General features: G+C 41.2%; 1 protein-coding gene and 1 pseudogene across 3 annotated transcripts; one reads left to right on the top strand and one right to left on the bottom strand.

Moving 5' to 3' along the window:
• Window positions 1-142: 142 nt before the first annotated feature.
• Window positions 143-599, top strand: LOC114801532 (uncharacterized; annotated as a pseudogene).
• LOC114800520 (helicase with zinc finger domain 2-like) lies at window positions 378-14,372 on the bottom strand. 3 transcript variants are annotated; one of them, XM_028997989.1, is made up of 19 exons: window positions 13,488-14,372; window positions 13,244-13,394; window positions 12,622-12,729; window positions 11,784-12,292; window positions 10,981-11,619; window positions 10,075-10,876; window positions 9,706-9,781; window positions 6,135-9,612; window positions 5,354-5,439; window positions 5,080-5,217; window positions 4,300-4,437; window positions 4,068-4,212; window positions 3,520-3,651; window positions 3,201-3,393; window positions 2,515-2,667; window positions 2,110-2,340; window positions 1,830-1,986; window positions 1,576-1,743; window positions 378-1,357 (listed from the first exon to the last, which is right to left on the bottom strand). In XM_028997989.1, the coding sequence occupies exons 1-19, from the start codon at window positions 14,324-14,326 to the stop codon at window positions 1,248-1,250; spliced, it is 8,253 nt and encodes a 2,750-aa protein (XP_028853822.1). In that variant the 5' UTR covers window positions 14,327-14,372; the 3' UTR covers window positions 378-1,247. The 3 variants fall into 3 exon arrangements, with proteins under 3 accessions (XP_028853822.1, XP_028853824.1, XP_028853823.1); XM_028997991.1 differs by lacking the exons at window positions 10,075-10,876; window positions 10,981-11,619; window positions 11,784-12,292; XM_028997990.1 differs by lacking the exons at window positions 378-1,357; window positions 1,576-1,743; window positions 1,830-1,986 and having other exon boundaries at window positions 2,138-2,387.

The following is a 14,372-nucleotide window of genomic DNA, read 5'->3' on the forward strand; positions in this document are numbered from 1 at the left end:
ACAGGTTTTACCATTTTCACCATTTCTTTTTTTAAATGAGCTACAGAACATATCAAAACAAATGCAAACATTACTAAATATTTATTAAATATTAATAAAAATATTGATAAAAATTCACAGCATACACAGACAATGGGAGCTGGTGCTAAAAGCTGTAGAACATATAATAAAATTGGATCAATACAGAGAAGATTAAAGTGAAAGTGAAGTGATTGTCACATGTGATACACAGCAGCACAGCACACGGTGCACACAGTGAAATTTACCCTCTGCATTTATCCCATCACCGTTGGTGAAGAGTGTGCAGCCATGACAGGAGCCCGGGGAGCAGTGTGTGGGGATGGTGCTTTGCTCAGTGACACCTCAGTGGCACCTTGGCGGATCAGGATTCGAACCAGCAACCTTCTGATTACGGGGCCGCTTCCTTAACCACTAGGCCACCACTGCCCCAAATACAACCGTGGCCAGTACGGGGATTGAAACCGTGACCTTGCCGTTATTAGAATCACGCTCTAATCAGCTGAGCTGACCAGCCTTGACGATTAGCATGGCCCCTGTGAAAATATGACATGCAAATCCGTGAAGTGTTCTATATTCTTGGGGCAGTGGTGGCCCAGCAGTTAAGGAAGCGGCCCCGTAATCAGAAGGTGCCACTGAGCAAAGCACCATCCCCACACACTTCTCCCCGGGCGCCTGTCATGGCTGCCCACTGCTCACCAAGGGTGATGGCTAAAAGCAGAGGACACATTTTGTTGTGTCACTGTGTATCACAATTACAATCACTTCACTTTTACTTTCAAAATATTGAGGGGGATGTAATGTTATTATAGTTGTAACTCTGTTGCAGTTTGCTGAAAAGTGAACTCTGAAATTGCCCTGAAAAAGTCAGTAACCTCAAAGCACAATTTCTCCATGATTGGACAATGGTAACAGTCATGTTCATGCATCGCTGAGTTTCCCTTATGAACAACATACATACAGACAAAATCTAAAACTTAAAATGCATACAAAAGAAATGTGATCCATATATAGCCAGAAGACCCAGGTTCAAACCCCACTTACTACCATTGTGTCCCAGAGCAAGACACTTATCCTTAAGTTGCTCCAGGGGGAGACTGTCCCTGTGAGTACTGACTGTAAGTCTCTCTGGATAAGGGTGCCTGATAAATGTTGTAAATCTAAATGTAAATGCATATATGACAAATAGCAGACAAGCATAATGTGTCGCTGTTGCTAATTATCTGTTTCTAGTTTTGATGTACGTGGATTTGGTGAGCTTTAACAACACAGTTGTGTTCAGTGTAGTGTCTCAGCAGACGCCTCCAAGCACCACTGCAGTTTAACAGCTCTTGGTTCCCTGTAGTGGAAACAGAACGTTTCAAAGACAAAAAAAAGGCCAGCATATCCCAGGCAACATAAATCATAAGAAAATTAATTCCACCCCATTCGTTTCTGTCTGACTGCTATATTGCTCACAAGGTTAAGTGCATTAACTCGACAAAAAAATGTTTGACATTTAATGGCATGTAAGAACACTAACAAATATTGCTGTCACTTTCCATCATCTGCACTTACCCAGAATGCAAAGACCATCTTGAGCTCTTGTAATGCCAACATTGATCTGGTTGGGGTCACCGACAAAGCCGATGTGTTCAGAGCGCCATTCACTGCTTGGGTCCTGGCCTATATTCTCACTAGGACAGGAGCGAACCAATGACAAGATGGTGTAGCGCCACTCACTCCCTGAGATGCAAAAAGCCAAAGCGTTCATCATAAAATACTATAAAAATACTATCTAAAATCAATCCAGAAGAAAAAAAGTGACTCACCTTGACTTTTGGTAATGGTGCTGACAGAGATTCTGCTCAGATTTTTTCTTTGCAACTCCTCTCTAATCATGAACACTTGAGCATTGTAAGGGGAGAGAATAGCAATCTCCTCTTGTCTTATATTTGCTTTGGAGACTAGTGAATGCACTATTTGTACCTGTTCAATGAAATTGAGTTAACAGTAAATACTGATGTCAAAGCCACAACCACAGCTTCTCAACTCTGACGACCATTAATGTCAAGCCTTTCCCAGTCTGTATTCCTAACGCAGGCTACTTACTGCTATGTCCCGCTCTTGAATGTTGGCCTTTGACTTTTCATTTCCTTTTTCTGTGGACACCACTTGAACTATCTCATCACCACGTATGTCCCCAAAGACAATCCGAGTTGCCTTGCGAATACCTGATGCCTCAGGTACTTCTATCCGAATAACACTAGGACTGCGATCCACGTCTGTCATCAAGTTATTGTCATAGTAAGCAGCTGCAGGAAACCTGCAAATCTCTTCATCCTAGAACAGCGATGTGATAAAGTCGCCACATGGGAATCAATGTTCTCCTGAATTTGTGCAGGAATCATACATTACAAATGGGTATTGTGGATGAAAATAATTCCATAAACAGATCACAAATAAATCTGTAATTGCATTTATAAATAAGCCAAAAGACATGATGACATTTCTTACCATTCTGTATTGTGTGTCCAGCCGACAGACCTTATATGAATTGCCCTCTGCGGACATGTACCGCTCGAACAGAGACATTGACATCCCCATCTTCTTAGCCATGTCATTCTTCACTATTGGCCGTAGCTGTTTGTGGTCTCCCAGCAGTATAATCTGCAAGAACAGTTTGTGGCTTGACTAGTTCACATGTGCAATGTACTGTACGAATCAGATCATGTACTGAATGAAGCATGCCCTGTTGCATGCCCGAGAAAGTCTACATTTGTGGAACTACGGTGAGCCACTGTTACATTCCAAAGCACAACAAAACAGCAGCATAAGAGTGATGGAAGTGAGACCCTGATGAGTATTAGGAGCAGTCAAGACCATTACAAACACAAATGCTGTGAGAGGTGACAGCCAGGGGGCACTATGGCCAGGGCATGACAAGAAAGACGAAATAAAAACTTACTGTAATCAAGAACACCACTGTTGGGGCGGGGGGTGTCACAATTCACATTAATGTAAGCAAAAAACATTCTAGATTTATTCTTGAATTGAAATCATTTCATATGTGATATGATATATTAATTAATGATTGGCTTGGTTTAAATTGTATTAAACTGACATTAATTAAACTATCATCCATAAAGGAGTACTTTTTACACACTGGCACAATGAAAAAATATAGATGCATTATTATATACCTTTTCAGGATTAAAGCTGACCAGTGGCACAAGAGCTTGAGGTTCTGTTGCCATGCCACACTCGTCAATGAGAATCTGCCTTGCATCAAGTGTCCTTGTGAGATTAGGAGAAGAAGCAGTTGTACATGTGCAAAGGATGACATTGTGCTTCTGGAGCTCATGGACTCTCGCTTTATGCAGGAGTTGCTTGTATCTACAAACAAAGATCATAAAATCATCAAAATTAAGCATCAAACAATGTACACAAGTGCAATATGTATAATGTGAGGAAACTTAACGGAAGAAATGGAAATGGAAAACAGAAAAGTGAATGTCTTACCTTTCAACTTCCTCTTCTGTTAAGGGTTTGATTTGGCCTTCTTGGGCCTGAGTTATCCTATTATCAAAGTCCTTTACTTCTTCAGAGTATGGATTTTGGACTCCTCGTAGGCGGTGATGCAGAATAATGTTTCTGCAAAAATGACGTGCATCATTCTATCAATGTTGATAATGTGCATCAAAATATCAATATATTTTTTCCTTTAGTTCCTTTAGTGTAAGGATGTTCTTTCCTGTTCCTGAAGGTTCCAATGCACATGGTTAATTACAGTGGGCTTGGCTAATGAACCACTAATGCCTGATCTATTGAATGTCACATAATATGTGTCCTCTGCAATTAACTCACTGACCCTTAGTGAGCAGTGGGCAGCCATGAAAGGTGCCCGGGGAGCAGTGTGTGGGGACGGCACCTTGCTCAAGGGGACCTCGGTGGCACCTTGGCGGTTCGGGATTTAAACCTTCAACCCCTTGATTATGAGTCCTTAAACTGCTAGGCCACGCCTTCTTAATGCCACCACTGCCCGAAGTGCGATAACAAGCAAAACAGACCTGAGCTGAGGTGGTGAATGCTCTTGGCGAAGTGCTTTGTGGGAAAGCTGAAGGTGACTGCCAGGGTAGGGGTACTCCTGCATCTCCATCTGTCTGCTGTACACCCTTAATGGCTTCAGTTTGTCTCCAAATTTCTTAAGGTATTCTATATGATGCAAGTATTGAAAGTTAAATAATTATATTAAATAAAATAAATTGAGAACATGTGACAGAAATAATACAGAAATCTTACCAGCAACCACATTAACAGATTTGTTGGATGGGCCACAGTAAAGAATCACTTCTTTTTTTTTCCCAGGTCCTGGAATTTCACTCAAGTATTTGCAGAACCAGTAAACAATGTAGGCACCAACAACAGTTTTTCCAGTGCCTGTATGGAATAAGTGTATTGTGTTTTAATAGACATGAAGTAATTCAAAAGAAGGGGACATTTCAAGCAGGCCAATCAGGATCCGTGCCACACCGCACTAGGTTGTGAACTCTGCCCTCTGCCGTATGCGTGCATAAGAAAGAACATATGGTAATAACCTTTATAAAGGTCCCCTATTATGAATATAATATTCCTCTATTAATATCCCCTATTTCTTGCTTTTAAATAGGTATTAGTGGTCCCCTAATCCTATATCTGAAAACGTTTCTTCCGAAATTCAGCTTTTGGTACAGCTGCATAGGAGAGAGGCGGGGACGAGAAGGAGAATGGCCTATAAAAGTGAGCGGACATTGTGGAAATTATGTCATCAATGCCATTCACAATGTTTGGCACAACCAGGAAGTCATGTCAGCATTTTTTCCCACTGTTTCTACAGAGCCTCATGTGACAGAACTAAAAAAATACATTTGTGCTTATTTTTGCATCCAATCACCAAGCAACTGCAATGCTTCATACGTTTTCAAGCCATGGTGGTCGGTGGAGCTCCTTTTTTAGGGAAGGGTTGGGAAATTCTCTGGGCAGACAAAGCATGAGAAATGGGAGGTAAGCTTTGGGGACATAAGGGGAGGACTGTCATTTTACCTGGTGGTCCTTGTATCAGGGTGAAGCTCTTGTTGATTGCGTGCTCTATTGCCTTACACTGGCTCTCATTCAAAGAAGGAAGTCCTGGAGGAGCAGGATCATTCATGATGTGGTGCCTTGGCACAACATGTCCTATGTCTGCAGAATGACATGAAACCACATTAAAAATAAAAAAAATAACAATATTTGAATGAAATGTTCCAGAAACTAATATGTCAGATGATTTTTAATAGGGATTAAGCATCAGTGTTCTACACAGAAAATGACCAAATACCATTTCTCTGAAGACTTTTTCCAAGTACTATCCTTTGTACAAGATCATTTGCTCCAATGGTGTTGTTTATGGCAGCTTCTTTCCGTCTACAAGTTAAGAGGCAAAATCTCCTTATTAACTATTTAAATGTTATTTAATTAGTAATTCCTGCTAAACTAGGTGGTATAATGAATTTCCACCAGATGTTCTACAGCCGAGTCACTAAAGATTTTCAAACAAACCTTCCTTTTTATGAAATTATTCGATTAAACAATGCTCTTACGTGTATTTAACATTCTTAAACTAATGGAATTTGCAGATTGAGTCCTAGTTAATCAAATCAGGGATTATATTCAGAGACATCTTAAAGCATTCTTTAAATGCATTCTACATGTTTTGGCCAAAATGGAAAAAAACATAAAAATTAAACATTGATTTCAATCAATGAAATTAAATATGGAATTGCACTTTTGTGCAATGAAAGAAATTGAATGGCTCCATTTGGAAATAATGCAAATGCTATCTGAATTTTAGGGTAATCTGAATCAGCTATCTTTCACTGTTTTTCCTTCTCCATCTCTATGTAATGATTTTCTCTGGTTGGATTTAGCAACTGTGTAATAGGTCAGACCCAACACAAGAAGCTACGTTAAATATTTCCTTATTGATTGCAACTATGATTTTGACAGCCCTTGTATAAAGCCTACATGATGACAGAAAAGTAAGTTGATTAAACATGTTTCTTATTACAAACTAGAGAACAGTTTTTCATATATTATTTGTTATGTTATATTATACTTACATATCTGGGAGCAGTTTGGGTATAAGTTCAACAGTGAAATCCGCATTTGTCTTAAAAACTGCTTCAGGTTTTTTTTCCATTGACCTCTGATTGATTCTGAAAGACACTTTTTGGGAAAGATTTGAGGAATTTTTAGCAGGTTCCTCACATTTGGTTAACACTCCATGGGCCACCCATGTGAAGGTGTTGGGATCTGCTAAATCATGTGGTTGTTGTTCTGTACTTTGCTCCAGACCCCTTTTTCGGATGCAGATAAAACCCTGAGCTAAATTGCACTCAATCTCCCATTTTTTGACATTCTCAACAGGTAGAAAAAAACTCCCTTTCAATTCTGAGTCCCATCTTGCGCTCCAGGCAATCTGTATGTCCTCAATGACAATGCTGTCACTTTCCCCCACAGCAGTAGAAGCCGTCTCCATCTCACAAAGTGGCTTCCAAATGCTCACATACTCTTCAATGTTCTTGTAGTTGTACTTAGAATGCAATTCAGCCTTCTTGGAGAAACATGTGATAGGATTGCAGACATGTTCCACACACACCTCAAAGTCAGGAGTTATGTGAAGGAGCTGCACCATGGAGGTCCAATAAGGCATCTTTCTCTCTGATGACATTTGTACCAGTAATGTGTCTCCAGGTTTCAGATGGAGCTCATGGTCTGTGTAATGGTTGAGCAAGGTTTCACAGGTCTCGTCAAGCGTAGCTTGCATTTGATGTTCCACCTTCTCAGAGGACTGTTTACCTTGTTCCTTATCTTTTATTTTCAATTGCATTTGACAGCTTTCATTTGCCTGATATATTTTGGAAGTTGCACCATCCCAGTCCCCTTTCAGAACAGCTTGAACTATCTCACACCATGTCGTTGCCAGGATTTTTGCATATGTTTTGCCTTCTCCCTGTAAAGTCAGACTATTACAGTCAGACTCTTTCCTGGCAGCTTTCAAAGAATACACACGCCTTCTCCAGGTCAATTTCATGTATTCTTTCTCAAAGATTGGCTGATCTTGCAAAAGCAAGTCTCTGTATTTGACTGAGAGTCGGTTAGGGAATGAGACAAAGGGGAAAGACAAAATGAATTGGTCTCCTCCTGGCATAACAGAGGAAACAAACGCCAGTTTGCTCTGGCTCTGTCTACTCAAGCTAAAAGCAAATGAAAGGTCTTCTGCCCTCTTTTCATACATCTCAGCCTTGGTGTGCTTTGTCTGGAACAGTTCACACAGCGTGTCAATGTCCATGGGAGAATAATCCACACTGGTGCCATCAAAAATTGCATGTAGGTGCCTCTGCAGAATTACATCTATGTAGCGTCGTATAGGTGATGATGCCAGAGTGTAAGAGTCAAGGTTCAGAGAGAAATGCCCAACAGTTGCATGTTGGGAGGAATTGGAACGTATCATGTAGGCTTTACCGAGGGCTTTTCTGAATCCAGATACAACTGGTAAAAGCTGTGGATGAATTTCATCTGTAGCAATAAGGTCCACCATTTTGACATGGTCACCTTCAAGAGCTGCTGCCAGAATCTGTTTCCACACGGATGCCAGCACATTGAAGGTTTCAGCTTCGTTTATGTTTTCCCTAGGGTTGCAAATGTGTATAAAACGTGCTGACATTGGTAAAAGATGACTATGTTTCCCTCTAAATTTTTGTAGTGCCTCCGGGTTTGGGGGTGCTTGACATCTCAAAGGAGTATGATATTGGGTTTCCTCATTATGAATCAGGTATTGGGAAACCTCATAGTTAAACAAGATGCTGAGTTCTTTAATCATTTGGTGTGATTTTCTCTTCCCTAGAGTCTCAGACCTTTCAAGCTGTGAATAGGCCCAGCCTTCATTAAGTCTTTCTTTTTTTTGTGCCTGAGAAAACTGATATGCTACAACAAGACAGTCATCTATAGTGTCAAACCTCAAAGCATCTCTGAGGTGTCCGTCAAGAATGTTCTCAGCTTCCTCATAGGTGTACTGTCGGTCCGACTTTATCAGGGAAGGAATCAGTTTCCTCTCGGTGATCAGGCCTGTTGCCTTTTGCACTTTCATTATCAGTGATATGACTCTTCGCTCTTTGTTTGGCAAAAGACTCCACTTGTCTGTACTGACTGATTCTGGGAACATGAATTTAGGACTTTTTCCAGGAGCATAGAATGTAGCTCCTCGTTCTCTTGCAAAACTGTCAAGGACACTATCCTTTTGTACAAAACTGGCAACGTCTGTAATATGAACTCCAAGCTCATAACAGTCGTCAAGATCGCTGATGCTAATGGCATCATCCAAGGCTTTTGCCTGAAATGGGTCAACCGTGAAGGTTTTTGCATTGCGTAAATCTGTTCTGACTTGTAAATCATCTCTGGTGTCTATCTGTCCAGCTTCGGCAGCTGCTTTTACAACACTCTTAGGAGGCAGTGCCTTCAGTTTGAACTCTGCATCCAGCATCTTCAGACCTTCGTCAATGGTTGAACACATTGGTTTGTAATCTGTCACTTTACCTAAAGGAAAGGTACAGTTTGCTTTCCAGTTAAGCACCTTTACAATGAAGACTTGTTTAACTGCTTCATTCAGGGGAATGCGTTTGGTAATGGTCCAGTCTCCATTGTCGATATTCCATATGGGCAAGTAATTGCGGAATTTATTATGGAGTAAAACACATATTTTGGTGGTACTGTTGTCTAGAGGCACCATTATTTTGCGAACAAATTTGCTCTCCTCTGTGATGTTGGGTCTTGCAGGTCTATGGTGTGTATGTGTGTATTGGTTTTCAAGTGTGCAAATAAACTCAGAAGAAGATGCTGAAGATTTTACAATGTTCATGATTTTGCCATGCAATGGGCGCTTATCACTGTGTATTTTAACGATAACTTCATCTCCAGAGAACGAGTGGCCAATGTTCTTTCTTCCCTTTACGAGGATGTGGTTAGTAGGGTCATTGTGTGGAATCACATAGCCTGACAAAGAATTCTCAAGGACCAGCTGTCCATTCTTGCACAGACATTCATTTCTTACAAGAACCTGCATATCTTCATGACAATGTCTTTTTGTATCACAGCGGTTCTCTGTCTCATCACTTTCTGAATCTGATTCTTCAATGATTCCATCATTGTATTCATGAATCAACTCCTGCAATATAGTATCATTTTGGTCTTCTGCAGCTAATGGAGTGTTATTCATGAAGCACTCGTCTTCATTTCTTGACCTCTGAAATCTTGAAATCTCTTCCACTTCTTTTTCCACAAGAGTGTGTGTGAGATACTTTGGCTGGGCACTGTCTTTATCAATGCAGTGCTCAATGTAGCATTTCCATATTTTGGAGCATTTCCCAAAGTAGCAAAGAGCTGCTGCATCCCCCACCACTATCACTTGAGACTGAGCCCTGGTCATGGCTGTGTTAAGAACCCGCGCATCATTAAAGAGCTCCGGGGAACCGGGTTCAGATGAGAGGAATCTGTCTCGTGTATGGACTGTGGTCATTACAATCACCCTGAATTGTTTGCCTGTAGGGAAGATCAGCAAATGAGCATGTCATGCATCTGGCAAAAAAACTGCATGCACCAGACAATAATTTGCACTACAGATTTTTCTTCTACCTTGAACGTTGTATATTGTTTGTACTGACACTCCACCCAAGTGTTTTCTTGAAAGTTCATCTCTGAGTAGTAATGTCTGTAGAAAAAAAGGACAAGCAAGAGACTATTTTTCTAATATATTTCAATATATATTGCAATTCATCATGTCAAAATAATAAGCTAAAAAGACATGCCATTACAAATTATTGTGATGTTGGATATAAAAACAAATCTCATGTACATTGTCAATAAAAATAAAAATCATTTAAAAATTAAAATGCTCCATTGCTGAAGCAATACAGATCAGATTTGCACATGGTAGACATTAAGTATTCCCCGGGGACAGGCAATTTCATTTCACCACCTTGTGGCAACTCATCCAACCATTACCTGATGTCCTTCAGCCAGAACACAGATGTTTTCCATTTTTTTTGTCCCCCACTGTTCTTGTGGCCATTGCTGAAGAAGTTCTTCCACTATCTTTACGACCCTGGAAACTTCCTCAGGGTTATACCATGTCATTGTCTTTGTGTCCAGATGGCACTCCCCTCGAACATGGTGGAATCTGAGTGGATGGTACTTTGGGTGAGTAGGAATATTTCCACATGCTTTAATGGCATGACTCTTTCCAATGTAGAAGTGAGTGGACACAAAAGACACAATGTCTTCAGCAGAGCGATAATTCTCATAAAAAATTATTCTGCTTGCCTCAGCAACATTTGTCTTCACTGACTGATACAAACAGAATAGGCGACTGAGCAGTGTGTGGTCTGATTGCCTGCCATCGTCTACAGAGAAGAGCATGGGTCCTATCTGCATGTGATCTCCTGCTAAAACCACTCGAGTCTCACAGTCCGCCAAGGCAAGAGCATTCAGAGCCTCACACTCCAACATCTGAGAAGCTTCATCAATCACTATGTGACTGAAAAAGTTCCTTGGGAGATCCAAGTCACGAAGGTGGTGTGCCATTGAAGTTGTTGTTATGACTATTTGGTGGCTTTTTAAGTGGTGTTTTCTGGGTAGCATGAAGGACTGTCTATCAGCAGACAAAAGGCAGTATTCCAATGTAATGGAGTCAGTCGCTCTAATGCCAGTTCCTCTATTGTAAGCCTTAATTCTTAGAGGTTTGGCTTCAGGGTGTCCTTCTTTGACATATTGGTGGAAATGTTGTTTGACGTATAAATCTGCAGAGCTAAAACAAAAAATTTGGTTATATTTAAATGATATATTTCATTACATGCATGAAACTATTTCAGTCTCTTGAATTCTCAATTATTTGTGTAATGTTTTGCATACCTGTTTGTGTGTGTGCATATCAGAACTCTACAATTAGGCTTCTTCACAATCTCTTTGGTAAGAGAAGCAAGAGTGAAGGTTTTGCCTGTCCCAAAAGGCCCATATATCAGTAGCGGTGCAACACTCTTTTGGCCATCAGAGTCCCCAAGAGTAAACTCCACTGCTGCTTGCTGCTTTGCGTTGAGTCCGGGGATTTTGTGACCAGTGTAGACTGGGACACAGCTCTTGGTGAAATCTGGCAACACTTTCTCAAGGTTTGGTAGGTCATCAATTGCCCTGTGAAAACTGCAGAACTCAAGACGGTCAAGTTGAAATTGAACTTCCATCTCACACATCTGGCCCTTCTGGAGATTCAGGCTGGCACAGCACTGCTTTGAAAACCCCAGATGTAAATGTTTGGACTGGCCTCTCTCAACAAGAGCCTCATAGACCTGGTTATCTTGGCCATTTCGTGGCACTCTGGCGACCAGAGCAGACCGTACGCCACGTTTCAGCATGATACCCTCTGGGGTGTCCAGAGTAAGGGCGCAGGGGGCACAAAGAGTGCCAAAAAGTTCAACTCGAGGAGAAGATAAATACAATCCAGCTGGAAGATCCTCCAATGTGCTTGATAAGGAGACAGTTCCTCGAAGGTTAAGCCTGTTCATTAAAAAATGTCAGTTTAATATCATATCTATGGAATGAAGCAATGTTCATATTGTGCCTTTTATTTGTAATGTAGTACTTGAACATTATTGCCCAACTGACTAGGTAGTCTGTGAAAAACTGGGTAAATGCCAAAAACATAGAAATGAAATTTATACCTGCTGACCACCTGTAGCTCTGCAAGTTCCTCTTTGTACAGAAAGTTATGCATTCTCTCGCGGAAGTTCTGATGAGTGATGGAAGTTGTATTGTCATTAGATGAGACAAATTCAAGGTCTGTCTTTGGAAGTTCGTACATCTTTAGCAGTCCTTCATACGGCTTTGACTTTTGTGAATGTGAAATAATGACACTGTTGTCTTTGTGCCAGCGCTCCAGAATATGGTCCATGCAGTCTGATGTGCTCTCTTGCTGGAAAGCCAGTTTGTCTCCAACTCTCACTCTTAGCTTTCGCAAAAGTACGGGCCTCATGCCAAAGTCAAATACAAGCCACTGCTCATATATGCCATTCCACGAGGATTTAAAGGAAACTGGGATTTCATAGAGCAGTTCGGACTGAAGGAACGAATCTCCTGCAGAATAAGTGCAAGGAGAATCAAGGCTGCCTTCAGCAAGGCTAAAAGTGGCGCCTGCCTCCTTCTTCACTAAGGCCACATGACAAAGTAATCTCTAGAAAGGAGAAAAAAGAAAGAAGGCTGCTATATGAAAATGTTTTAAGAATAAAAATCTGAGACACACCACATTTCCAGAGCACCACAAGTTTCAGTTCAGTGATGTTTAGGTGTGATGGAGTACTTTAAATCTTGCCCTATGGGATTCCACAAGTTACAATTAGATGAACAGGAACCTGTTTAACTGTCCTGTTCTCTGGAGCTTGATAATATGGGATAAGGCAAAAGAACTGTAATCAAGATAAGCAAGATAAAAAAATAATAAGATAAAAAGGGCATTTTTGTGTTAATTTATATGGATTGAACATGTTCTTTATTTCCTCTTACCTCCGTTTTAAGATGAAAATGCCATTGGACTTCTGTGCCAGGTTTTTCACACTCCTGGAACAGTTCTTCATCATGAGTCAAACAAACATCGTCAACGTGTTCTGACATCTGAAAAACAAGGATCAAACCAAGATAGGAGCCCCATGACAGCTTCAGTCTTTTGAAATGTTCAGTTTATATTCACTTTAAACCCTAGGAATTAGCAGTATTTGGAAATTCCACACTTGATCCCTCAATGAAATCCCTCAATTGACTAATAACTATTTGGAATGTAAATCTTGGACTAAAACACCTACTACTGATGAAAACCATGAATATTCATTAGGTTAGTCATTGCCAAATACCAGTAGATTCATTAATATGTCATTTAGGGGTGAAGTGCAACATACAAATATTATATTCTGCAATGAGCTTTTAAACAGATAAAAAACATTGTTCTAATAAATTTTATGTAATTGTCCCTTTATCCAAGCATGCCTATATCCTGCTTGTTAATGAATGTCATTCTATTAAATTGATCTTACATCCTTCTGTTATTATGTATGTAATATCCCAGATCCCATACTTCAATCAGTTTAGTCAGTGTATGTTCATAAGTCTTAAAATAAGATATCAAACTCACAATCAGAAGCTTGCCACTTTCTCTGTACTCTCTGAGCAGATGGTCCTGATAAGATGTGATGCTCCCTTGCTCTTTTCTTTTGAACCATTCTTCTAACTCTTCAGTGGAATGTGCCTTCATACAGTTTTCTCCGTACACACGGTGATCGGGGCTTTACAATAAAAGAGTTAAATACATGAATAAATGAAAGACCCTTCAGTTGCTCTGTGTCGCTACTTTCTGCGGTAAGAGAACGCGGGGTCACCTATCACACAAGGCCAGCTTCTCCACGCGAGGTGGGGGACGGGGCTTCCAGCCTCCGACAAGGGAGGAGCTCTGGCCGATTCTTCGCTCATAGAGAAGCTCCGCACGGTTCCAGTTGCCACCAACCTCGTGCATCCAGATAGCCAGCTCGACTCCACTGTGTGCAAACCGGCACCCGGCCATGTTGTGCAGCAGATCTCTGCCTCGGGCAACATGGCTGCACAGATGCAAAGCGGCGTCCGGAGGGAGTGGCCTTATCTCACGATGCACACCCTCTGCGAGGCAGTGCACCATGACTGGCCGCAGTGTGTGCGCTGCATCTACCACGCAACTGCTGCAGGAGGGCTTGGGGGTTATCCTGCGTGGAGTGCTGCAGAAGCAATCTTTGCAGAGTTCCCGAAACTCTCCCCGGAATTCTGCGAGTACCTTTTCTGCTATGTTTACCTGTGATATGACGCTCCTCACACTTTGTCTTGCCAAAAGGATTAAATTGCTGTGGTCAACATGATATTGCTTTTGGAAATTCCAAACTGAGGCCTCCTCAGGGCTTCTTGCAAAAGTGCAGACAGAATGCTTTGTGCATCCAAAAACCTCATTAAAATACCAACACACTTCATAACAGGAAGGGCGGGGGAATGTTGGTCGACTTGAAATGGGTCTCCAATATTTTCCTTTATCTTTCTTCTTGGCAAAAAGTAAATCCTGCCGGCATTCATGCGAAACAATGCGACGCAAATATGAAATCTGGTTTTCTTTGGAGGTGCACAAAGAGCATGCGGCCTCCAGGTGAACAGTCTCTAAAAGTTCATCAAAAACGGAACGCTGAGCCGCAGCTGCCATTGTCTGACACGCCCACAATTAACGTCCAAATCGTCATGGGTCATTC

The sequence above is a fragment of the Denticeps clupeoides genome, chromosome 12 (genome assembly GCF_900700375.1).
Source record: "Denticeps clupeoides chromosome 12, fDenClu1.1, whole genome shotgun sequence".
NCBI lineage: Eukaryota > Metazoa > Chordata > Actinopteri > Clupeiformes > Denticipitidae > Denticeps > Denticeps clupeoides.